Source organism: Tursiops truncatus, chromosome 12 (assembly GCF_011762595.2).
Source record: "Tursiops truncatus isolate mTurTru1 chromosome 12, mTurTru1.mat.Y, whole genome shotgun sequence".
Taxonomy (NCBI): Eukaryota; Metazoa; Chordata; class Mammalia; order Artiodactyla; family Delphinidae; genus Tursiops; species Tursiops truncatus.
In genome coordinates, this window is record NC_047045.1 from 38,023,563 (window position 1) to 38,049,447 (window position 25,885).

The 25,885-nt window shown below is 47.1% G+C and overlaps 1 protein-coding gene across 2 annotated transcripts in view; it reads right to left on the reverse strand.

The window, feature by feature from the left end:
- The window catches only part of BEND3 (BEN domain containing 3), a 34,652-nt gene extending 15,904 nt beyond the window's left edge, over positions 1–18,748 (reverse strand). The window contains exons 1-4 of one of the 2 annotated variants that reach the window (XM_019929512.3): positions 18,184–18,747; positions 5,863–6,083; positions 3,958–4,005; positions 3,262–3,464 (exon numbers count right to left, since the gene is read on the reverse strand). In XM_019929512.3, the coding sequence (XP_019785071.1) occupies positions 3,262–3,464; positions 3,958–3,994 (240 nt within the window). In that variant the 5' untranslated portion in view covers positions 3,995–4,005; positions 5,863–6,083; positions 18,184–18,747. Of the gene's footprint in view, positions 1–3,261; positions 3,465–3,957; positions 4,006–5,862; positions 6,084–18,183 lie in introns of both variants that reach the window. The other variant, XM_019929511.3, reaches the window with a different exon arrangement.
- Between the last annotated feature and the right edge of the window lie 7,137 nt (positions 18,749–25,885).

Consider the following 25,885-nt stretch of genomic DNA (forward strand, 5'->3'; position numbering starts at 1 on the left):
CAACAGTGAGAGGCCCGCGTACCGCAAAAAAAAAAAAAAAAAAAAGTAAACATAGATGACCAATTAGAATATGTAAATTGGACAAGTCATATTAGAAATATTCAAATATATATTGGTTCCCTTTTCTCCAAACATGTCAGGATTCCTGCATGCTGCTGAAGCTCCGGCCAGACGAAGCTTATGGCCTCACCAGATCCAGAAGAGCATCTGCAACCTTCAAATCATTTCTGTGATGCTCAGGGAAATCCTTCCACTGTGAACCTCAACGGACCTTTCCCCAATGCAGGACTTTCCTGACTTGCTTCATACACTGAAGGATTCAACTAAAATACAAATCATGAGAACCTTCTCCTTCCCCTTCTATCCCCAGAAGACGAAGATGCTCCCTTCTCTACGATGCCAATAAAATGTGTTGGACGAAAGGATGAAGAGTGACACCATTTGTGCAATGAGGCAATGGGGCCAACCTGGGCTGCCCACAAAGGCCACAAACCAGCCTACATGTGATCAGAATTCCTTCTTGATGCAAGAGCTGGCTGTTCCTTGCTGTGGTGAATTGTTTATGAAAATGGCCATCATAGTTCCCCTGTCCTTGTGTGGAAATCTCTTTGCAACGTGACTTTGTTGCTCCCACCATCGGGAGGTGGTGTCTAGTTTTCCACCCCTTGATCTAGATTTGGCCACATGACTGGCTTTGACTGGTGGCCCATGAGCAAATGTGTCGCAAGCAGAGGCATCAAAAGTGTTTGCTCCCCAGAGTCTGCCCTCCTCGCTCCTCCTTGGAAATCTTCCACGCATGAGAGTAAGCCTGGACTAGCCTCCTCCTCGTAGGGGGTGAGGAAGTGCCTGAAGGGAAGCTGGAGTCACCCCACCAGCCCAGGTGAGGCCCGGATACAGGAGTGAGGTCCTCCCTTACCATCTGGCCCCAGCCACGTCAGGCCAAACCAGAGGAAGCACCAGCTGACTCACAGAACTGAATGAAACAGTGGTTACTTTAAGGCGGCTAAGTTTGGGGATGGTTTGTCACAGCAAAGGTGAACCAATACACTCAACCTTGTGCTCCATTTCTTGAACTCAAGCTTTACTTGTAAACGTGAAAGAGTGTGCAGAATTGATCATAAGCAGAATTTAACGTGACACACAGAAGACGTTTCCTGGAGTTCCTTCAGGGACATACCATAGTGCTTCTCAAACTCCTCAACCCTTTCAGAATAACCTCGAGGAGCCCAACCCTTAGAATCACTCACAGGAGGGCACGAGGTTTACGGATATGGATACGGATGGTCCCTGTGGCACTATATGGAATGACATAAAAGTTCCTATATACCAATCGTTAGGGAAAAGGATAATAAATTATGGTTTACAAAAGCATTTTTTAAAAAGCAGATGGGTAAAGGTTTTTCAAACAAGCTATTGGACTAACCATCTTGTAGCTTCATTGGCCACAGCAGGCATCTCTCCAGTCAGGAATCTGAGTTTTCATCTACAATCAACTTACTGCACTGGAAACTGCCGTCCACACATGAAACTTTCCCTAGAGTCCCAAGGTATGCAGCAAGCGGCTGGTTTAGGCAGCCAGGGTCAAGGGTGGGGTATTTTTCATTAATCCTTCATAAAAAAATGATCATACAGGTATAAGAAAATTCAACTTTTTTCTGGGTATTACGGATTTTCTAAAATGTATTGCTGGAGTACTCATGATAGCCAAAAAGTGGAAACAACCCAAATGTCCATCAACTGATGAATGATAAACGAAATGTGATATATTCACACCATGAAATATTATTTGGCCATAAAAAGGAATGAAGAGCTGATAACATGCTTCAGCAAGGATGAACTTTAAAAACATTAGGCTAAGTAAAAGAAGCCAGATACAAAAAGCCACATAGTCTATGGTTCCATTTATATGAAATGTCCAGAACAGGCAAATCCACAGAGACAGAAAGTGGATGAGTGGTTGCCAAGAGCGACAGGAGCGGTGGATGGGGAGTGACTGCTTAACTGGGTACAAGATTTCTTTGCGGGGTGATGAAAATGTGCTAAAATTTATCATAGTAATGGTTGTACAACTCTCCGAATCTACTAAAAACCACTGACTTGAACAATGTAAACTGGTGAATTGTATAGTATGTGAATTATATCTCAATAGAGCTGTTTGGAAAGAAATTCCAAATAAATAGATAAATGAATGTATCCCTCAATGTTCCATGATGTGGCATGCAGATCAGTCCTCATTATAAGGTAATATTAACTTGCATATTGAAATCCTAGTGAAAATCTTAATCTCATCACTTTACTAAATCTCTAAAACCTATCAATTCCCAATTTATTTAGATCTGGGGTAGCATCTAATAGAGGAGAATTAAAACAAACCAGTAACAACCCAGAGTCCCAGGCTGATACCCCATGGTGTACTGGCCAATGATGATGAACTCTGAAACGTGGGCTCTATTGAACAGACATGCAGAAGCTGAAATGCCTATCTGGGTCCCTCATAGAGCACGCGCGCATGTGTGTGTTTGAGTGGTGAGTAGCTGCGTTAGAGAGCTTGGGAAAACATTCTTCTAAGAGTTTAAGGTGTGATCTGCCCGTCTGTGGAGAGGCTCTGTGGAACAGGCATTCCGGGCCAGACACCTCATCTCCCAAACTCCCCTCTCTCCTCAGTCTTAACTGTTTTGTGTACCTGTCTTGTCTCCCATCTGGACTCCAGGCTACGAGAGGGGACCACTATGTCCAGTTCCATTTTCTCTCTCTCAGAACTTAGCAAAGTTCAATATAATCAGCAGGTGATTAAGAAATAAAGCAGGGCTTCCCTGGTGGCGCAGTGGTTGAGAGTCCGCCTGCTGATGCAGGGGACGCGGGTTCGTGCCCCGGTCTGGGAAGATCCCACATGCCGCGGAGCGGCTGGCCCCGTGAGCCATGGCCGCTGAGCCTGTGCGTCCGGAGCCTGTGCTCCGCAATGGGAGAGGCCACAGCAGTGAGAGGCCCGCGTACCATAAAAAAAAAAAAAAGAAAGCAAATTCATAAAATAGGTAGGTTAGGGGTCACAGGCATGTTATAAAATAATTGGTCTTTTTACAAAAAGATTCATTGAATAAGCTCTCCTAATAGATACAAAAGATGGATCTGATTTAGGAAAAGACCTGCTAAGCCTCACCTTCTCCAGGAATCTAGGTAAGGTGTGCGCTATGTGAAATGTGGTAGGCTTTCACTAACAGTCCTTGCTATCAACAAGTTCCTGCTTTCCCTGTGAGCCCTCACCTCGGGAATCAGCCGCCGCCTCTTCACGCTTGGGACGGAGTCCGGCGGGCCCTCGCCGCCCGGCTGCTTTCTCTTGCTGGAGTCCTGGAGGCCAGTGAAGACGCTGTCCAGAGCGTGCTTCTCGGAGGACCTGGAATTCACTGAGCAGTCCAGGGCAGCATCTTCGGCCTCTGTCTCCACTTTCACAGTGTTATTTTTCAGAACTGTGGCAGAGAAGAAATAGGGCTCAGCGGGGAGACCACCTGGCGGCGCTGGGATTAGCAGGGTCCCCTGAGTGGCAGGTTGTATGCGGCCGCCCTTTGATACTATCACTCAGATAACAATATCTGAGTAACAGATCACAATAAAACTGGCTTTCCAATCAAGCAATCTGTATCTCACCACACTAGTGCTATACAATGATACCATGTTCCAAGCACATTTTGTTCAAAACAGGTTTTAAAGTCTTTTCTCAGGGGAGGGAGAGGAGATGGAAAGAGAGAAACTACTCTTTTAAATGATGCTTTTAAAAAAGTAACTCTGGAAAGATACATAAAACACCACACGTGTGAGTGGAGAAGGATGGGAATCAGGGGTGAGAGGAGACTTTTCTTGATTTTTCATCATGTATCTTTTAATATTTTTGAACCACGTAAACGTATCTAAAAAAAGTATTCAGTTAAAATATTTTTTAAAAAGAGGCTTTTCTTTTTTTACCTTCTTCTACATCTTCACTGAATTCAGTTGCATTCATCTTCTATTCCACTAAATGAAAAGACAAAGACAAAGTCTTGATTTATTGTTCGTTTTTTAAAATTTTACCCACCCATAAGAAATTCCCTTACCCTCCCAACCCTGGCTCCCGGTAATAGAAGGTTAAGCCAATGCGACTCTGCAACATCAAGGAAAACTTCATCCTCTTGTTTGCAGTTGCTCAGAAACAGCCAGGCCTCCTGTATGCCTGCTGGGAGTGCTTCTCCAAGACTTTATGTGGGCAGAATGCATCTTAAAGCATCAACTGAGACCCACTTACAGAAAGAAAGGAACATATTTGAGAAAATCAAGTCTTACAAAAGACCTCAGTTTGGATGATCTGTTAGTCCCTGCCTTAAACATTCTAGCCACAAAATGAAAAGGCTGACAAAGGTCCACAGGAGGCTGTGGACCCTGTGGACCCGGTGAATCTGAGCTAAGGTCTTAGGTGGTCCAAAAAGACCTGTGCTGCCCATGACGGTAGCCACTAGTCACACACAGCTCCTGAGCACTTGGAATGTGGCCAGTGCAAGTGGAGACATGTTGTAAGCTTAAGATACATGCTGGATTCAAAGACTCAGCACAGTAAAAAGAAGGTGAAATATCTCATTAATAATCTATTGATGGCATGTTAAAATGATAATATTTCAGATCTGTTGGGCAAAATAAAATATTAAAATTAATTTCACCTTTTTTTAATGTGGCTGCTAGAGAAGTTAAAATTACATATGTGGCTTTTGCATTGTATTTTTATTGGATGATGCTGTCTTGCCCTTCCTTCAGAAGCAACGAAGAGAAAGAGGCACTGTGGGTTCTTAAAGCTCCTGAGCCATACGATCTGGTCCAAACCACTCTTCTTATTGATGAGGGAACGTGGCAGGAGGCAGTGGCGGCGCCCTGTATGGGCTGCAGGGTCTGGGGCAGAGCCAGCCCCCGACTCTCGCTGCCCCAGCCGAAATGCAGTGGACACCATGGTTAAAAGCACCATTACGTCTTGGAGATTCTCCAGATTACATAAGAGCATGTCCGTAACTAGGATAAAGTATAAATGAGGCAGTAACATGGCAGAAGAACACACATGACAGCCTCTAGCGTTGGCATTGAGGAGCTGTGGTTCCCACCGCTGGCGAAGCAGCCCGCAAACCCTGAGTGCCCATTCCAGTTACGGGTCAGAGGGGGCAGGCTCTGGGGTATCTTTATGGAATTTCTATAAGGAGGAGGGATGCCATCCACAAAGTTCAGTAAGCCGTTCACGGAGCGGCTGTGGAATGGTGTGTGGTCCCATTTTAGACGGATGGATGGGGAGAGAGTAAGACTATGTCTAGGCGATCTGTGCACAGGATCATAACTTCAAAACTCACTAATAGGAGGGAGGGAGATGCAAGAGGGAAGAGATATGGGGACATATGTATATGTATAACTGATTCACTTTGTTATAAAGCAGAAACTGACACACCACTGTAAAGCAATTATACTCTAATAAAGATGTTAAAAAAAAAACTAATACAGCAACACTCATACAGTGCTACGACGTATGAAAAAAAAAACCTCACTAATACAGCAACACTCATATAGTAGTGCTACAACGTATGGCACTATTCTCAGTCGTCACAGTTACTTCATGACAGGCACAATTGTTTTCATCCCTGTATTACTAATTTTCAAAGGATTGAATAAGAAATTTTAAGATTTATTTGAAACTGAAATTAATTCCTACTTACTAATATCTCCTGTCTGAAAAACATAACATGTAGGTGAGACTGAGTGAAAATAAACAGTAAGTCAACTTCAAGGGGCCAAGAACTATTTTACCAGAGGTGAATTTCAGCAAAGACAATTTCCATTGTATTTCAAGGAAAGAAATCTCACGTTTGGGTGTCTCTGAGGGGAGGGAGTCCCAGGCAGGTTAGGTGCGCACCAGTACTCTTTTCAGACAGCAAGGTTGGCGAACACTGGGCAGAAACTCAGGGCTGATTCGCAGCCCAGACAGGGGGCTTCTCAAGGAGACGCAGGTGAGCTGCCATCTTCCCCGGGAAGCCCTGCCGCCCCGTCACATAAGCCGTCTCCTCAAGTGAGAGGCTGCAGAACAGCTGAGGAGGAATGAGTACAGGGTTGCTGGAGAGGGTATGGTGTACTGGACAAATTACATTCCGAAGAGAAAAGGTGGGAAAGGGAGGAGACGGCACGTGGTTAATTTTGGGGGAAAAAAGGGTCACGGCGAAAAGCCACAAAGCCTCTGGCTAAGTGGAAAGCATGAAAACGACGAGTGAATCCTAGAGGAAAAGAAACAGCAGTCAATGAGAAAACCCAGCACAGAACCACGGGCACTGAGCAAGGAGGGTCCGCTTGTCTAACACTCCATTTCCGAGTGCGGCGCGGGAAGGCGACTCGGGCGCCGAAGCGTTTTCGCCGAACCACCACCAAGTGACCCTACTGCAGGCAATTTAGCACCTGAATTCTGAGCTCGCCCCGATTCTCGCGTCATAAAACGATGAGCGAAGGGCGCACGCCCGAGCCACCTGCGGGTGGGAGGAGAGCCGGAGGGGGCTGGGCAGCCTCACCGAAGGGGCGGCCAGAGTGCATCTGCCTTGGAAAACATTTCCGTGTCCATTTATAGACCAGCGACAGATGCTAGATTGGCACAGAAGGAACCCGGAACGCAGTGTGGTGCGCCCCTTCCCTCCTAGCTGGCGAACAAGCCACTCTCATTGGGAAGCCAGGGAGTTTCCCGTTTGCAAGGCCTGGAAAGCCAAGTGCCTGTGGCTCGTGTGGGGCGGAGCGAGGTGAGGGTCCCCGTTAACACCCACGGCCTGCGCACTTGGGGCCCGGCGCTGCCTGCCCACTTCGTGTGCGCCTTGATCTTACCCTGAGCTACTTCAATCCCAACTGAATAAAAAAACTGCGGGCGTACACCTTAAATATTTACAATTTGATTTGTCAATTATACCTCAGTGAAGCTGGAAAACTTTTATATCATTTTGATTACAGAAATAAGATGTTTGACTATTGGAAAGGGGAGGAAGAGAACAGAGGGCAGGTACCTGACCAGTATAACACAGCTGTTTGGTGGCAGAACTAGGATTCAAACCAAATCCATGTGTATCTCCCGTCAGCCACCAGGAGAGGGAATGACAGAATCCTCATTCTTCTGTTAAGGTTCTTCTCATGAACACACAGGCCAGTTTCCAGCCTTGGATCTCTCTGACCACTAGCAGCTGGAAATCTCCTTTCATCTCCGTGTCACTAGCAGGAAAATGAGGCTGCTCTGTGCTTATATAGAGTCCACTTCACAATACAGAAGTTTCTACAAGAGGGAGGGGATGTGTGGGTCACTTGCCGGCATCCCGAGCTGATGTAGACCCGGCACATCAACACCGCCCCAGCTGGGTAGAAAGGGGATGGGTATCACACGTTGCTACCTCCGTTTCCTGGTCATCTGCCCAGATGAAGGTCACAAGGTTGTTCATCCTGGGCGGACACTAAACACCCGGATGCCAAGCATGCCGCAGAAATTCCTTTCGTTTACACAACTATAGGTTATGAAGGAGCTACCAACTCTGCAGCACCCGCCCGCTGGGCTGCTAGGATTACAATCTCCTTTGCCTGCAGGACTTCGTAGAATTTCTCATTTTAACATTCTCTCCTTCTCAAAACCCTCTTATTCCTCTCACCACGAATCTCGAATTGCAACACAGTCTAACTATGCATCCACATGTCCCTGAAAATCAGCTTTTCCCCAAGGGGTGCCTGTTCCAGATCCCTGACCAATCCCAAGGGAGGATTTAAACGAGTGAAAGGGACGTGTGTCAAGGAGACACATGTCGCTTGCCACTGCCTCTAGTTAAAACACACAGCTTCTAAGACACGGGTGACCTATGGGAGGGTAACTCTCAAACAGGACCAATCTCCAGTGGTTAATCCAATAAGCGAAAATGCTTTTTGTTTGTTTTGAACCCAAATAGCCTAGGAAGCCTCAGGCAAAGTGACTGTCAGCGGTGAAGAAAGGTTTTAAATATCGCAGAGCTCGTAGGAGCACATATCATTTTATTATAATACCTAATAGTCTCTATCTTTCTTCACAGGGCGAGATGACAGTGTTCAATTTTCCATGCAGGGCACAGGGGTGGGGTGGGGTGGGAAGCAGCTATCAGAAAACCTTCAGTTTTTACCAAAAGTGCAAAAGGAACGGTAATCCCAAATGTTTAAGATGCCTTAGACACTCAAACATCAAATTACAAGGATAAGTTGCTTAAATTGGCTACATAAATGCAGGACCTGGCAGGGCCACCTCGGGGCCTCCTGCTGCAGCAGCGGCTGGATCTGCCTCCTGCATTTCAGTGCGCCTGGCCCACAGCGGGAAGCAAGGGCGAAGCAAGGCAAGGGGCCGGCAGAGCAGTGAGAACCAGTCACCGGCGCTTTGAAAGAACCAGTTCTAAGAGATGCCACAAAGAAGTGGAAAAGCTGAAGACTGACAAATTATGGATCAACTTAGAGAGTTCATTTTAAGAAGGGAAGATTCTTAAAGTCTCCTTTTCTTTTGACTAGATGGGCATGCATCTGACAATTCCCAAGGTATAAAAGGATATTTGGTTAAAAAGCCCAGGGTCCTCCAGTCACTGGGTTACACTCTTGGAGGCAACCTCGTCGGTTTTCCTGAGTCCTTCTGCAGACACTCTGCCAGAGGTCCTCAAAGTGTGACATGAATGCAGTGCGCTGCCTGCACAGACTGCACGTCTCTCCCCAACTCCAGCATTAGTGGAGTCAAGTTGGTAGCTTGAAATTGGCACACCATGGAAAGTGACACTTTTACAAACCAGTCCTGTTCCGGGCTTTGTTTTTTTCTTTCTTTTTGGAGACCCAGTTTACTAGTACAGCCAAGGCCCTTTCGGGGGGTCCATGAGATCAAAACTATTTTCATAATAAAACTGAGATGCTGTTGCCTCCTTTTCACAGGTGTGCAGGAGACTTTCCCAGAGGCTACACGATACTTTATTTTGCAAAAGATTGAATACAGAGGCAGATATGAAAATTCAGCTGTCTTCTATTAAGGCAGATATAAGAGATATTTGCAAAAATGTAAACGATACCACTTTTTTCACTTATTTTCTTTGGAAAAATTTTTTTTTCATAAAAATATTATTGACATGAACTTGTAATATATTTATTTTGGTTATTTTTCAATGAATTGGTAAATCAATATTTAAACATTTTTTCTTTTTCTGTTTTAGTTTCTACCACGGTAAATACTGACAGGAACCCATATAAACAAAAGCTATTTGGGGTCCTCAATACTTTTTAAGGATAGAAAGCTATCTTGAGGCTAAAAGGTTTAAGATCCTTGCTCCTTGCTTCTTTTGCTTAATGTATCATGGAAATTTCGGTATCACTTCTTTTTTTAGTGTAAGTTCCCCCAGAAGTAGATTTTGAGACAAGGATCTGGAGTGAGTAGTCCCTTTGGGAGGAGACAGAGAAGGGCTGAAAACCAGTAAGGGGGCCTATTAATGGGCTTCCGATGGGAGAGTCCCTGGCTGAGGTCAGCCCTGAGGGTGCTAATGGAGGTGTCCAACAGGGGTGTGGCTGGAGCAGAGGGACACCCCAGCTCACCTGGGCAAATCCTGGAAGGCAGAAACCCTGCCGTGCCATTCCCTTCCAACTCCTCGCCACATTGCCCAGTGCTTTGCACACTTGACGGAGACTCAGTGCAAACAACAGCCTACACTGTGGAAGATGCTGTGCTAAGAGCTCTACTAAATGTAATTAACCTAACAATCCTAGGAGGTGGAAACTCTTCTTAGTCCCATTTTACAAGTGAGGAAACCGAGGCAGAGTTTTAGAGCCAAACGGGACCTCAGAAATCATCTCGTATAGGTGTGAGACCCGAGGCTCAGAGAGGTTAGTAACATGCTCGAGACCATACACTGGGAGTGGCCCCCGGTCTCCCTGCCCTGTGCTTTGGTGGCTACACTCCCCACTGTGTGACGGGGAGCTGTTGGTGCCAGTGGGGTGACTGTCCTCTGTGCAGAGGGGATCGATCGACTGTATAGCTTATTTACAGGGATTGAAACCAACACAGGGTAGAGATGGGAGGACCCGGAGGATGAAGACAGAACTCTGGGAACTTCTGTTGGAGGGGAGGATGGGTAAACACTAGAAGATAACAGTAACAGGAAGGAAAGAGCAGTCAGAACCTCAAGGTTAGAAGATATTACATTAAGGTTTCTATAACAACTGTAACTCACATCTAATAAACACAGGCCGCATGCCACAGCTGTGCAGACCACCAGTGCTTACAATCTTGCGATCTGGATACAAATAATATTACAGTCTGACATATATCTACAAGATTTTTTTCCTTTGGGGTAAGAAATAACATTAAAGCAAATTCTAGGGGAAAATACTTGCTCTGGAAATAACGCTGTCAATGTGTAAATGGGCATATCTTGATCTTCTTCATCACTTTCAGCTTATAAAGATCTATAGCCAAATCTGTCACTTAGAGCCTCACACACTTGAAAATTATGATACGAAATGAGCAAAGGCCAGAAGGGCAAAGAACCTGGGCCAGGGGGTCTTTTACTTCGAATTGATCTTAGGTTAAACACAGGCAGGAACTCTAGGGTCAGGCTGAGGGTGGAAATCCTGGTGCAGAGTAAGCCCTCTGTAACCATCAGTCACTATTAATTACTGATAAATTCCACAAAAACCTGCAGAGAAAATGGAAGGGACAACAAACTCAATGTGACCTGGATTGAGATCACCTTTGATCACTATTGTTATTTCCAATATACAAAGTTAGAAAGTCAACTTCTACACATTTTTCTCAACACACGACTTCAAAACCTCTATTGACAGAAAGAGCCGAACATTAAATTATGTGTAAAGATTCAAAATCAATTGTTCATTACAGGGCCACCCAGTCAATAACAATGTACTTCAAAGTTCACAGGGGATATCTTGACAATGTAATTGAAAAATGCCATAAGCAGACGGAAGAAAACATGCCAAGATGTTAATTACCTCCAATTAGGATGATTATGGATGACTTTTCTTCTTTAGTTTCCTCTACTTTCCAAATATTCTACAGTGAGCATGCAATTCTTTGAAAATGAGAGTTTTTTTTAAATGAAAAAATAAGAAGTTTAGCAATCTTTACTGCTAGCCAGGTCATATTCTGAGTTATACCCATAAATAGCAACAAGCTAAGAATGTAAAATCAAATCATTTAAGTATTTAAAATACTGATGCTGGGACCTCCCTGGTGGTCCAGTGGTTAAGAATCCGCCTTCCAATGCAGGGGACTCAGGTTCGAGCCCTGGTCGGGGAACTAAGATCCCACATGCCGCGTGGCAACTAAGCCCGCGCACCACAACCAGAGAGCCTGCGCGGGGCGACAAAGAGCCTGTGTGCTGCAACGAAAGATCTCGCATGTTGCAGCAAAGATCCCACATGCTGCAACTAAGACACAACGCAGCCGAATAAATAAAATAAATTAAAAAAAAAAAAGAAAAAAGAGGGCCTCCCTGGTGGCGCAGTGGTTGACAGTCCGCTTGCCGATGCAGGGGACACGGGTTCGTGCCCCGGTCCGGGAAGATCCCACATGCCGCAGAGCGGCTGGGCCCGAAAAAAAAAAAAGAAAAGAAAAGAAAAATAGACTGACTTTCCAGGAGCTTCTTGGGATCTCCAGGGAATCAGACTGGGAAGATATTTTAAAATACTCATGCTCTAAGAAACAATATATAACTGACAAACTAGTGCAGACTTTTCATTTCATAACTGTCTCTGAATTATTGCCTCTGAAGGTGTTAAAAGCTCCTCAGTATGGGGTGATGGGGAGATCAGAAAAAATTCTCAGCTCACAAGCCAAGGTGTGAACAGAAAGGTGAAAAGATCAGCTTTGAACACTAAGGAAATGCCATTTCCTGGCGGGTGTATTATAGGCCCCATCAGTGCATTGCCCTGATACTTGGAGTGTTTTTCAAAATAAGTCAAATTTCATGGGAGGAAAAAAAAAAAAACCAAACCAGGACCAAGTCTCCTGGATTAGGGATCCAAGCTGAGCGCTAAAGCCAGGTCATTTAGAGAGTCTGTGGCTGGCTGGAGAAAACAAATGGGCTGGAGAGCAGCTTAGCAATTCTCTAGGCTGGACTTGCTGGGTTCCTGCATTCTAGATGATGGACGGTGCTTTCTTTGGGGTTCTTTCATGTCTGTGTCTGAGCACCCTGGAAGACTTCTGACCCGTACCTGGAGCCCTCCTTCCCTGATTCCTCAAAACCGGACAAAACTGGGCAAATCAGGGGCCTGCTCTAGGGGCTCTGACTCCAGGGTGAAGCAGCAGGATGCAGTGGGGAGAGGGGAGGGGAGGTCTGGGGAGCTGAGGAGTGGCTGGGCCACAGAAAAAGGAAGGAGTGTCCTGAGGTCACCAGCTCAAAGTGCGTAATAAGGAGTCACGCGAGAATCTGATTGGGGGGTTGGGAGAGGATGTCTTTCTTAGGAGCTGGAGGCTAGACCACGGTAAGGCAAGCAGGGGGCACCTGGCATGGCAAACCCTTGGCAAACCCCTCTGCCCGCACAGGATCATTGGACTCTTCCCTAAGCGCCCCACAGGTTTCCAAAGCAAAATGTCCTCTAGTGGCGCCCACAGGGGGCTGGGAGTGACCTGGGGTGCCTCTGCATTGAGTTCGTTTAGGAGAATCTAGCCCAGGCTAATCAGAGGTGCTGGAAGCTTGCGGCTGCCCAAGTCTCACAGGACAAGCAGCAGGCCCAGAAATGGGAAGTACTTGGGCTTCCTGAAACCTCAACATTCAAATCCCAGTCGGCTGACTCAGGATTCTGCCCTAGCACATCGGAAACGTCCACGGGACTTAGGACTCCCCCGCACGATGAGGTCAGGTCCAAAGACCTGGCCCAGCAGCCCGACCTCAGGCCGCCTTGGGGCAAATCCTCCCGATCTCCACTCCTGTTCCCAGATGTAAAGCGAGGCAAACTCGTACCACCTGAGGGTCTCCTTGAGAACGTGAGCCCCAGAGCCCCAGCATAGGAATGATCGGAGCCTGAAACCCCCAGGATGGTGGCTGTGCAGCCCTGCCACATACAAAAGGTAAAGCACGGAGAACAGGCCCAGACCATTTTAAAGGTGTTATTAATAAAATACATGGAAGGATTTAAACAGTTTAACTAAGACCTAACCAAACCATACTTCATCTTGCCAAGCCATGTGATCTGACTTCATGAAGCCTCCCCACTGCAGGTTATACTGATTTTTAAAAATTAAACATAGAAAAGGAGGACAGCAGCTGACATTCATGCAGTGCTGCCTCTGAGGTCTAACTGTTTTACACGTTCACCGGTGCAGTCCTCACAACAGTCCTCCTAGTTTGCAGAGAAGCAGGGGGGCGGCGGGTTGCGCCTCGCTTGGGGTGGGTGCTGCGGAGAGCAAGAAGAGGGAAAGAGGCGGGTGGACTCGGGGTGGGGGCCTCATTCCAGCCTTCCGAGAAGAGCTGGGACCGAAAGGGGGTGGGCCATCCCCGCTCTGCCTTTTCCCTTCCCTGCGGAGCACACGTTTGTAGGCTGGGCTCAGATGCAGGAGCGAGTCAACAGGCCAGGTAGGCCTTCGGATCACGAAGGTACAGCTGATTTGGATGAAAATGGAATTCCCTACCAAACTTTAGGGGCAGAAAGACCTGTGTTCTATCTAATCCTGGCTTCACCTACGTTTAGCTTCTAATCCCGGGCAAGTGGCTTACCCAGCCAAGCCTTGGTGCTTTCTTCTGTAAAAGGAGCTGCACACACTACCTTTCCTTCTAGAGACTCTATGAAAACTACAGAGGAGAATGTGCCTGGCACACAGCACTCAGTAAACGTTACTTATTATAAAGCCTTTTTTTTTTTTTTGAAAGATGCTTAAAGTGCATCTTAACAGTGAAGATTTTTTAAAACTAAAATAAAATGGTTTAAAACTTTTAAAAAGTTTTGTAATGTTTCTTTTAAATGAAAGAAAAAAGAACCGTTCAACTGGAAGGGGTGAAATCAAAATGCCCTCCCTAAGGACGGGAAGAATGTTCCCATGCCATCCACCCTTGCCGGGCTCCGTCTCTGGGTCTGCAGGAACGGCTGGGAGCCTTGGGGATCTCAGAACCCGGCCCTCTTGGCTGTGGCACCCAGCCCATGGGACTTGCAGGACATGTTTGCAATTTGTTTTTATTTTTGGACACATCTTCAAATAAAGTTTGAAAAATACCAGTCCTCACAAAACCAGGGCAATGTTCCCCTGAGTTTCCTTAAGCTGTAATTGTCGCTGCCTTCCTTATTCAGTCAGAGAACAGCCTTATCTTTCAGTGTGCGCAGCAAAGGACAACTGCACAGCCCTGCCTGCCTGCGATGTGGCATCTCACCCTTCGGAGACTGCGTTTTCTGAATGTGACTAAATGTGATGTCTTCTTCAGCTAAGGGCTTCTACTTATTAAGCCCTCCCTGGCCTCATGAAGGACTGGCTACCTCCTTCGACATCAACGGTAGGAGGAGTCAGACTCTGCTTTTAACTTTAACCGTGGAACCCAGAAGCTGGGGTCAAGGAGAAAAGGGCTAGCATATCCCAGCAGCCACCCATGTGACTGACTGGACGATGGTGACTAATTTTCCTAGGAGGTATAAGCAGAGTTTCCTCTGTACTTCCCACTTTTACAAATGTGTTGTCTTGTGACCACATAAGCTAACTGGAGTTGGGGCACAGTCGGGTGTAAGCTACCCCCCTCCACATCCCCAGCCTCCCCTCTTCAATTTACTAGCTCCATGCTCAAACCAACAGCCCCTGGCAAACAAGAAAAGACCGACACGTGATTTATTCAACTGAGCATTCAATGCCTTTACAGATACTGTGTTTCACTGGGCAGTGATAACTGATAACTGAAAATCAGACAAGAGGAGAGGAGAGGTGGCCGTTAGTAGAGAACAAAAACCTAAAAGTGCTGATTTTAAATACAGTCAGCCTTCCAAATCTGTGGGTTCGAAATCCGAGGATATGAAGGACTCGCTGTAAGGGACTTGAGCATGTGTGGACTGTGGTATCTGAAGGGGGTCCTGGATCCAATCCCCCACAAATATTGAGGGATGGCCGTACATGTGTTTCAAGTTGAATTAAAAATAGAGGAAGGGCATGTTACCAGGTGAGCTGCTGAGAAAAACTCAGCTCTAAAACAACAGTTTGTAAAAAGTCTAATCATTCAGGGACTAACATACCAGGCATTAATGCCACTGCAAATGAAATCGCACCTCTCCTGCTTGACACACTGAAGGCTTGATGCCAGCGTGGAGAGCCCTTAGCTTGGCATGTGCGGGTCACGTGTGGCAGCTCGTTCCAGAAACTACAAGAGCCTGGGCTGAAATAATAATGTTGCAAGAGATACTAGAACATCAGACGGGGCAGAAGAGCCATTGTCCAATGTGAAGTGGGAAAGAAACAGCAAGAACAAGGTGATACTCACAAAGCACATAAAAGATCCCTTTTGGGATCTTGTTTTGTGTTGTGTGTGTGCCTTCAATTTCTATTTTTTTAAAATTACCATACAGTAAAATTTACTTTCTGGAGGGAGGGGGTGTACAGTTCTATGAAAGGTAACACAGGTATACATCCCTGTAGCTACCATCAAGAGGATACAGAAAAGTTCCATCACCCCGAAGACTGATTCTACAAATAATTCTCCCAAACTTGCTTTAGCCAATAATAGGTACAATGAATAACAGGAGAGGTACCATGATTTGCCACCAAAATTAAGTGCCAGGAAAAACAAAAACGTTCACCCCAACCTCCCATACACTAACACCAAATTAATTGTGCTGGTTGGCTAGCAACCTTCATGTGTCTCTACGTTATAAAATTTGAGGTCTTTTAAAAGACAGATCCCCCAATTTTTCACCATGGTGTCAATACAATTCATAAAAGCATGTGGTTTTCTTTCCCTGTTGCTTCAGGGGCTTTCGAAACAGCTCTCCTGCTGGACTGTCCCACCTGTGGCAGGTGGGACAGTCCAGCAGGAGATTAAATTTTCACCTACTCAAACTTCTGTCAGGGTTGATTCCAGTTTTTTTTTTTTTGCGGTACGCGGGCCTCTCACTGTTGCGGCCCCTCCCGTTGCGGAGCACAGGCTCCGGACGCGCAGGCTCAGCGGCCATGGCTCACAGGCCCAGCCGCTCCGCGGCATGTGGGATCTTCCCAGACCCGGGCACGATCCCGTGTCCCCTGCATGGGCAGGCGGACTCTCAACCACTGTGCCACCAGGGAAGCCCAAGATTCCAGTTTTTTTCTTCCTAATTATTAGACATTCTACTCCTCTTTTGCTCATCTATGAGATGCTTAGGAGCCCAGAAGTTTGGAAGAGGGTAAAGAAAATGTGTCCATGTGGTACCTTTAACAGATTATTGGGATGCTGGCCATCTTGTCTACTAGGTAGTAGGTGGTCTCTCTTCTATTACTAGTGCTTTGTACGTGGTGGGGGAAGGCAAGAACACAACACTTTTCTGTTAAGTCGCTTCAACAAGGACATGGCCTCTATGGTAAAACCTACGTTCAGTGGTGGAATGTTTATGTGACAGATTTTAAAGGCTCTGGTTTGTCCATGAATTTCATTTCAAGGGCCATGCACACGCCAGCTAGACCACTAGCAGGAACAGGATGCACTGGCCCCACCTTCTTCTGGAATCCAAGAAGCTCTACGTTCATTCAGCAAAAATTTATTGAGCACCTACTAAGTTATCAGACACTGAGTTAATGGCTCGGGATGTAAAACTGTGAAGATACAAAATCTCAGCAAATCTCAGTACTAAGGGTGAAGGAAGCTGACAGAGTCCTGTACGGCGACATGAAACTGGATATTAGGAATGGATGGTTAAAAAAACAAACAACAGCAACAACAAAAACCCCAGAAAAACTGAGGGGGGGGGGGCGGGTTTGGGAGTGTGGATAACAAAAGAATCTCCTTCGTCTCTGTCCCTCTGGACCCATCCCGAGCCAGCCCCAGCCCGAGAACTCACTTCCTAGCCTCAGTTTCCCGAAGCCGCAGCTTTGGGGCACTGGACGCGTTGCCCGAGGCACAGGGAACAGTTAAAAAGTTACAAAAATTACTTTAAGAAGGTGAAGTTGACACCGAAGTGCTTAACCCTGTTCCGCACATCCTTGCCTGGTTGGCATTTGCGTGTAAAATTCTTCCGGACGGGCCCCCTGAGCACTCAAAAGTCCTTTACCTCTGCAAAAAACACCTTGGAAAAAAAACTGTGTCGGCACGCAAGGCCCTCACGCGCGCTGCAGCACAACTCACCGGCGCGGAGAGGACCAGGTCTGCGTGGGAACTCACGTTTACGAGAAAGAGGGGGCGGTCACGAGGGGCGGCGGGCGCCTCGGCTCCGGCTTGGCGGCCGGCCGCCAAGGCCTCGCGCCTGCCGGGCGCCCGCCTCTAGCTCCCGGGCAGCGGGAACCGCGAACCGCGCCGTGGATGGTCGGGGAGGGAGCGCTGCGCCCCCTGGCGGCGGGGCCCGTCCCTGTCCGCTCCCGGCCGCCGCCGCCGCCGCCGCCGCGGGCCTGCCTCGCTCCATTTGCTGACTCCGGCGGCAGCGTCCCTCCGAGCGGCAGCTTCTCGGGCCTCCCGCTCCCCGCTCGGCATCTCCCTCCAGTCCCCGCCCCCTGCTCCTGCTCTGACACCCCCTTCTACACGCCGAGCCGTCCCCAGCCGCAGCCCGGCCGAACGCGAGCGCCGAGTCCACCGCGGGCTTCGCAAAGCCTTCCGGCGGCTCCGGCCGCTCCATCGCGGCGCCCAGCGGGGGTGAGGGGCCAGCGCGCGGCGCGAGTGGGGCGGCGGCGCGGACTGTTCCACTACGCGTCCCCCCCCCCCGCCCCCGCGCGGCGCGCGTGCTCCCCGGAACGCCATGGAGCCGCCGCGTTCCGAGCGGGCACAAAGGAGCGCGCGGCACAATGGGTGCGGCGAGCCCGTGGGCACCGGGCGCCCGCTCCGGCGGCTCGGCCCTGCGCGGGGGTGGGCGCTCTTCCCTGCGAGCGCGCTCCGGGCAGCCCCCCTGCGCGTCTCCTCCCTTGCTCCCGCCCCCACCCCAGCATGGATGTTGCAGCCACTCTCCCGTACGTCTGCTCCGGAGCCGCCGCCGCCGCCGCCACCGCGCGGCCGGCTTGAACCGCCCCGCACTTACCTGGGACACGAGTTCTGTACTTTGCAGAGCGGGCCCGCGCCGAGTTGGGGCGCCACGTGGGGGTTGGGGGGAGCGCGGGGCTGGGGAGTGGGGGCCGCGCGCGGAGGGCCAGGCCGGGGCGGCCCGGCGAGTTGCTGGGGGCAGCGGGCGGGCGCCGTGTATTTTCCCCTCTCTTTGTGTGTGTCCGTGCGCTGCGCTCTCGCGTGACGTGACGGGACTCCGTGTGTCATTTCCGCACAAGGACACAGGAGCCCCCGCTGCAGTGGAACCACAACCCCTCCGCCCCCACCCCCGGCCCGCCCCTCCCCCTCAGCGGGGCACACGCGGGACCGGCGGCGGCGCTCGGGCGTGAACGGCCGCGGCAGGGAGCTGGGGCGCGCACTCCGGGGACCCGGGCTGCCCGGCGCGCTCATCCGGTACCGCGCGGCTCCACGTGGGCCCGCGCCCGCTGCCCGGGGCGGGGAGCGGCGGCCGCGCACCCACGGTGAGCCGGGCCAGCGCTGGCTAACAATGTACCCTGCACACCGTGTGTTCTCCCCATCGCGAGTCATTTCTCTAAAACGTGGTTTCTTAGATACGAGGAGTTTGACCTGAAAAGCCTCTTTTTCTACTTTTTTTTTTTTTCCTACGCGGATCGGCGACTGTACTGGGCGCCTCCCCTCGCGCCCGCGCCTCAACAGCATTTTTGGTATCTCCGCCGTGGCCCTGGCCCCCCGGGCGAGTGTTCCCGCGCCACGATCGGCACAAAGACATCGGGGCGCGGGGACCCAGCGGCCCCGCGGAGCCGGCATGGAGTCTGGCGGGCCGCGGGAGAGCGACCCCGGCGCTGGGAAACACTGGCTCAGGCCACTCCCCCAGCAGGGTGGCCGCCCTCTCTTGTAAGCCTGAGAGCTAAAAATCTGCCTTCTACTTGTAACCCGAAGTTTTGAGGTTTGAGGCCGCAGACCCAGAGATTCAGAAGTGCGCGCGCTCGCAGACCCACATGCCACAGACAAACCCACGGGGTATCTGCGCCAAGCTCTTAAAATAGAAAAACACGAGTCACCAACTCAGTAAAAGCTGATTCTTTCTACTCATGACTCCCGGACTGGAGATTCCAAGTTGATAAACACGAAACCTACCGCTCGGGTATTTTCTCAAGTCTCACTGACTTGAAGGAGTGTGGGGTGTGAGGGTCAGGGAAGCCCAACGCAGCAGTTAATCCATGTTTATATTTAAGGCAAACAATGAGAATGTAAATTTAAAAAAAATCCTTTAATTTGCCGGTCGGAGAAAGTATAAAAAGAAAAATGCAAATTATCCCATCTGCTGCTCACAGCTGACTGGCTGCAAGGAAGGGCCATGTGGCCCAGCCCTGAGCGGTCAGTGAATTGGTAGAATAGATTTAAAAGAAGGCATATGCTGGCTCCTTGCTGCCCAGGCGCGGGGAGGGTTTGAATTAACGTATAGTTTTGGATTACGTATCCTCTGCCAGACCGCTCCAACTGGGAATTTAGCAATTATGCAAGTTCTTCCCCTTCGGGTTTGAAATCAAGGGGCAAGAGGTTATCTAAGACCTTTGAGGAACTACGTGGAACGTTCTCGAACTGTATTTGGATAGCCGATTCTGAGAAGTCAGTACTAATTGCTATGCAAAATTAGCAAGCAGCCGGGAGAACCAAGCCCTGCATCCAGGGGGTGCTTTTATAAAAGAATCCATACGTGCTCAGTGTCATTCAAAACAGGATGATGAAAAGAATGGGGCCGAGATAGCAGCCCTTCAAATTCAAAAGACCTGGGTTGCCCTATCTACATTTAAAATAGGGCGGAGGGAGGAAGGGAGGAGGACCGCTTGGGGCAGAATGGTTAATTTATACATTCCCTGAAGACAGAATGGAGGTACTTCGATTTCTGCCGGGAACTTGACTTTTAACATTCGCACATTAAATAACACGTATGATATAGTACATCACTTGACTTAGTTAACAGATATAGCAGTTTTAGTCTCACCTTCAATTTAATGTGACAGTTAGAATTTAAAAAGCGTAAGTTGCATTTCATTAATTCAGTTTTCTAGGGTTTCCCAGTGGAAAAGTTAGGAAGAGTTAAGAGTAGCATTTAAGCTCACTTTGCATTTTTAAACCACTTTATGGTTTAAAAATGTAAAATGACCTTGTTACATTTTTACAAAAGGGACTAGATGAAATATGTGTTAAGGGATGTATCTATAGCCAATCATTCACAAAACAACTCAGGTATTGGAGGAGAAATTAAATAATAAAACAATAGATATATATAAAATAATTAGAAATTAACATTTCTTTGTTCACATTGTTCAAAACCAAAGTTTTTGTCAAATACAATAATTTTATTAATAAATAGCATCTAAGGTAAGCAGCGTGCTTAACTGACTTAAACTGACTTTTCAAAACAATCTCTCAGGAAACTACAAAGTGACCTTGAGTATTATTCAAATTAATGTATCTTAATTTGCATAACTGGATCAGCATTGCTGCTTAACAAAGTAAGCTGTTCCAAATAAGTTATTAACAGATAGAAATGGAAGTTATTGCTATGTGGGAAAGGAAACTACCTACCTTCACATGGTTTTGTATGTTTATATGAATTTCTATTTTTTTTTAATAAGGAGAAAGGGAAAACAGATGCATTGGAATTGTATTCCAGTTGTATCTTGGAGCCTTTAAAAAACAATAGTTTTGAAAGTGCTATTGGATAAACGTAATGCCTTATGAAAAAATATGAATAAACATGGAGTAAGATGGGGAGAGGAATGAGGTTTAAAAAACACGGTGCTTGCCTGACACAATCTTACGAAGTCAGTAGGAGTGACTGCTAATGGTTCATAAGGATATGTATAAAGACCTGAAAGAAATAACAACCTGAGATTTAGAAGTCTACTTGATTGGAAATTTCTTAATTAGCAAGGCATTTTTCAAGATTTCAAATTAGAGTTGCTGCAATTGATCTAATGAATTCATTTCCAATTTTACCTGAGTAAAAGGCAGCAGGGGGTAAACTGGCTACTTGGCCATATAAAGGACTCACATAAAACACTAACTGTAAAAACTCAAAAGGAAAATTACACAGCATTTAATGAAGAGTGGGATATCTTTAATGTCAATATATATAATTAAGAGTGGCAAGACAGACATCAGGTTTCAGGTATCTTTTAGCTGTTGTTCTAAAAGTTTTGACCATCGCTAAAATGTATTTACAGTTGCCAAGACAGTATTTAGTAGGACTCTTTTCCCCCCAGTAGTTAAGTCAGAACAATGTAACAGATTTCACTGTTACTTGTAGACATTTCCACTTTATTTCTTGCCTGCTTCATGTAAAATTTTGCCAAGCCTTCAACTTCAAACAGAAGTAGCTGGCAGATCCAGATTCCGTGAATACTCACAACGGAGAAGTAAGAGGGAAAAAGAGGAAGGGCAGAGGAGCCTGTATTAACTTTATTAAATAGAACCTACTGAAAGCCACCTTGCTGAATAACTTGCAAAACTGACTTTTGTTTGGGAAGGTGGGCTCAGAGAGTTGAGTTTAACCCCTTGTGTGCTGGGAGGTGGCAGGGAAGCCCTACCTTTAGTGGAATCTGGAGCAGGTAGTGACACACCGTGACCCAATGTGGAAAAAAATGAGATTTTGAATGAAAAGCTGCAGAGACTTTATGCTGGGCAGTTTTCCTTATGAGTAGAAGAACTAATGAATAATTTATAGCGCCTTGAGATTTTAAGCACCCAGCATAACCATTAGGATCTGATTTTAGTTGAATATCTGGCTTGCACAATAGGAGTCTGCAAAAAGAAATATTAGGGAGAGTGAAAACTGCTGCAATCCCACTCTCAATCTCAAGCCCTTGAGAAAACAAATGGCAGCCTGAACTATAGCTCATTCTGAGCCCAGAGTGCTAGCTGGAGGCGCTGCAGCCACCAGGGCCCCCGAGCCCAGAGGGCACTCAAGGGCCTGCAGTCAGGAGTTCCCCACACTGATCACACAGCCGCAGCGACAGGCAGGAAGCAGGGAGCAGGGGGAGGCTGGTTTCCCAGCCAATCAGAGCCCACTAACAAAGAAAAAAAAAAGGAGATATAATACTGCTCTAGTAATTGGCTGGTTTTTAAGAAATTATTTCATGCTGTGGTTCAAAAGACTCTAAATGAGATGCTCTCCATACATACATACACATTTTTAAAGTCTTACTTGACTTGCCTGAAATCTTCTCCGTAAAATGAAATACATCGTAGAAATGAACTTGAGATCCAGTGATTCTACCTTTAGGAATCTATCCTAACTCAACCAAGGCTACATCTATCTACAAGAATGTTCATTGCAGGATCATTCATAATAGAAAAAAATTGGAGAGGACCCGGAAAATAGTCAAATGGATGACACATGCTATGTTATACTATGTCAGCTTTAGAAAGAGGGGAGGTACTCTTTTTTATGGGTACAGAAAAGTGTCTATGACATATTATTGAGTAAAAAGAAAATTATAGATCTCTATATAGTGTAATCCCATTTTTGTAAAAAAGGAGAAACATGTATGTACCTATCTGGGTGTGAATAGAAAAGGTCTGGAAAACATGGGTAACAGTGGATACCCCTGAGGTATAGAATGGTGGAAAGGAGGACTTACTTTTTCATGTTAAACCTTTATGAAATGTTTGATTTCATTTTTTCCCCCCACAATGAGCATCTATTGCTTTTGTAGCCCTTTCCCCCTCCCACAGACCCAAAAAGAGTCGAGTTGTCACCTTGGCCTAAGGAACAAAAGTCACTCTGGAGTAGCTAAAAGTCATGCAACACTGGTGTGAGTGCCTGGATTGACACCTGTCACCTGACTCCCCTTTATCAATCTGTTGTCATGACAGGAAAAAAAAAAGAAGAACTCTTAGTAATAATGCTCCAAAAGTAAATACAGTATTTGGCTACAGAATCCACAGCTCCCTTTCCCCAAGCTTCTAAAGTGTCAGCACAGTATTTTAGAGATGTAACCAAATATGTCTAAGGATTTCCCTATAATCACGGCACGTTAGGGCCTGAGAAGTAATAGATGCCAATGGCCTGATTGTACCAATAAGGAAACCGAGGCAAAAAGGAAAGGTAGCTTGCCCAAGGCACACTGGCCTCTGAAACGATGCTTTGGGGTTCCTGTTTGTATGTCACACCTACCAAAGGCCAAATAGGTTTAAAAATAAATGAGCCCACCAAAGAGTGAAATATACAAATGCAAATGCCTACAGGAAGCGTGTAATCTGGTTAAGGAGGACCACCCACTAACGCAAGGTTAGTGCTTCACACAGTTGTATTCATTAAAGTAGCAGCTCGGGGAATTTCCTGGCAGTCCAGTGGTTAGGACTCCACGCTCCCACTGCAGGGGGCACGGGTTCGACCCTTGGTTGGGGAACTCAGGTCCTGCATGCTGTGGTGCAGCCCCAACATTTAATTAATTAATTAATTAAAAATAGTAGCAGCTCAGCCTCCAGCCTCATTCTTCAGTCCTCGGCAGCTTAGCTCTCTTCCTCAAGAGGCCTCGTGGGTCCCAGTCTGGGGTGGAGGCCCCTGCTCTGCACCTGCATGGCACCTTGTTCTCTCCCTGTCATAGAGGCTGTTATGGACTGAATTGTGGCCCCTCAAATTTAGGTGTTGGATCCTAACCCCCAGCGTAGCTCAGAATGGGACTGTATTTGGATATAGGGCCTTTAAAGAGGTGGTTAAGGTTAAATGAGTTTATGTGAGTGGCCCTCAATCCAGTGACTGGTGTCCTTATAAGAGGGATGTGCATACACAGAGAAAAGGCCATGTCAGGACACATAGGTGGCTGTCTGCAGGCCTGGAAGAGAGCCTCAGGAGACCCCTGCTGGCACCTTGATCTTAGACTTCCAGCCTCCAGAATTGTGAGAAAATACATTTCTGGTGTTTAAGTTCCTCAGTCTGTGGTATTTTGTTATAGAAGCCTGAGCAGACTGACACAGAGACCCGGCTCATGTGAAGCTGTGATTGCCTTTTTATCTGTCTCCCCGACTAGAATGTAAACTTTTGGAGGGCAAGACCATGTTCCAGCACTCTCTCCAAGTGCCTGGCTCTGTGCCTGAGACATAGTCAATTCTCAACAAATAGTTGCTGAAAGAATAAGTGAATTGTTGTTAGATATCATATGTTCCATTTCTCTTTCCCTCTCTATAGATGAAGAAACAAAGGGTCAAAGGCTTGGAGCAGGACAGCTCCTAGTCTATGTGAACAGCGCCTCCTGGAATTGTCCCTGAACCACCTATATGTTATAAGGGAATAGCCCAAAGGCAGGCAGCTAAGTCATGGCAGGATCTGGGCCACATGCCAGAACCCCACCACCACCCAATCTAGGGCTCCATCCACCCTTCTATACCAACTCTGGAATAATATCATACAGGTACAAAGTTCTTTCCATAGTTGTCTTAGTCTGCTCAGGCTGCTATAATAAAGTACCATACACTGGGTTGCTTAAATAGCAGAAATTTCTTTTCTCACATCTCCGGAAGCTGGAAGTCCAAGATCAGGGTGCTGGCATGGTTGGGTTCTGGTGAGAGCTGTCTTCCTGGTTTGCAGATAGCCACCTTCTTGCTGCATCCTCACATGGTGGATAGAGAGCAAGTTCCTTCCCTGGTATCTCTTCTTATTAGGGCACTAATCCCATCACAAGGGCCCCACACTTACAACCTAGTTATCTAACCCTAATTACTTCCCAAAGGCTCCATCTCCAAATAGCATTATGTTGGCAGTTAGGGCTTCAGCATATGAATTTGGGAGGAACACAAACATTTAATCTATAACAATAGCGTTTTCAAATTTTGTCATCCTGTTTGCCCTTGATCATAGACCTGAGAGAGGTGGAATAGCTATATCACCTCGCCATACCAATCCACCCCATTTTTATTTATTTTTTTTGGCCACACTGCCCACAGCATGTGGGATCTTAGTTCCCCAGCCAGGAATTGAACCGACGCCCTCTGCATTGGAAGCTTGGAGTCTTAACTGCTGGACCACCAAGGAAGTCCCAATCCATCCCATTTAAAAAAATAATAAATTTATTTATTTTTGGCTGCGTTAGGTCTTCGTTGCTGTGCGTGGTCCTTCTCTAGTTGCGGCGAGCAGGGGCTTCTGTTCGTTGCAGTGTGCAGGCTTCTCATGTTGTGGAGCACGGGCTCTAGGCGTGCAGGCTTCAGTAGTTGCAGCATGTGGGCTCAGTAGTTGTGGCACTCGGGCCTTAGAGCGCATGGGCTTCAGTAGTTGTGGTGCATGGGCTTAGTTTCTCCGCGGCACGTGAGATCTTCCCGGACCAGGGATTGAACCCATGTTCCCTGCGTTGGCAGGCAGATTCTTAACCACTGACCACCAGACAAGTCCCCCACCCCATTTTTAAACAGATGGGAAAAAAAATAAAGCCAGGAGAGATGACATGGTTTGTAATTCATTCTTTCATTTAACAAATAATTATTGCAGGCCTAATATGTGCCAGACTCTAGATGCATAACTGGTAATTGGCATGACCGGCATTATATCCTGAGTACTAATTCTTCTGCTGTTTCCCAATTAATTCTGGTTATTTCCCAGTTTAGCCGTTTGAAGCGCAGTAGTGCTAACCAGAATAGAATTTAATCTTTTCCTTTCAGAAAATTCCATTCTACTGTAAGACACAAGGGAGTCCTTAAGCACTCCTTCCTGCTCA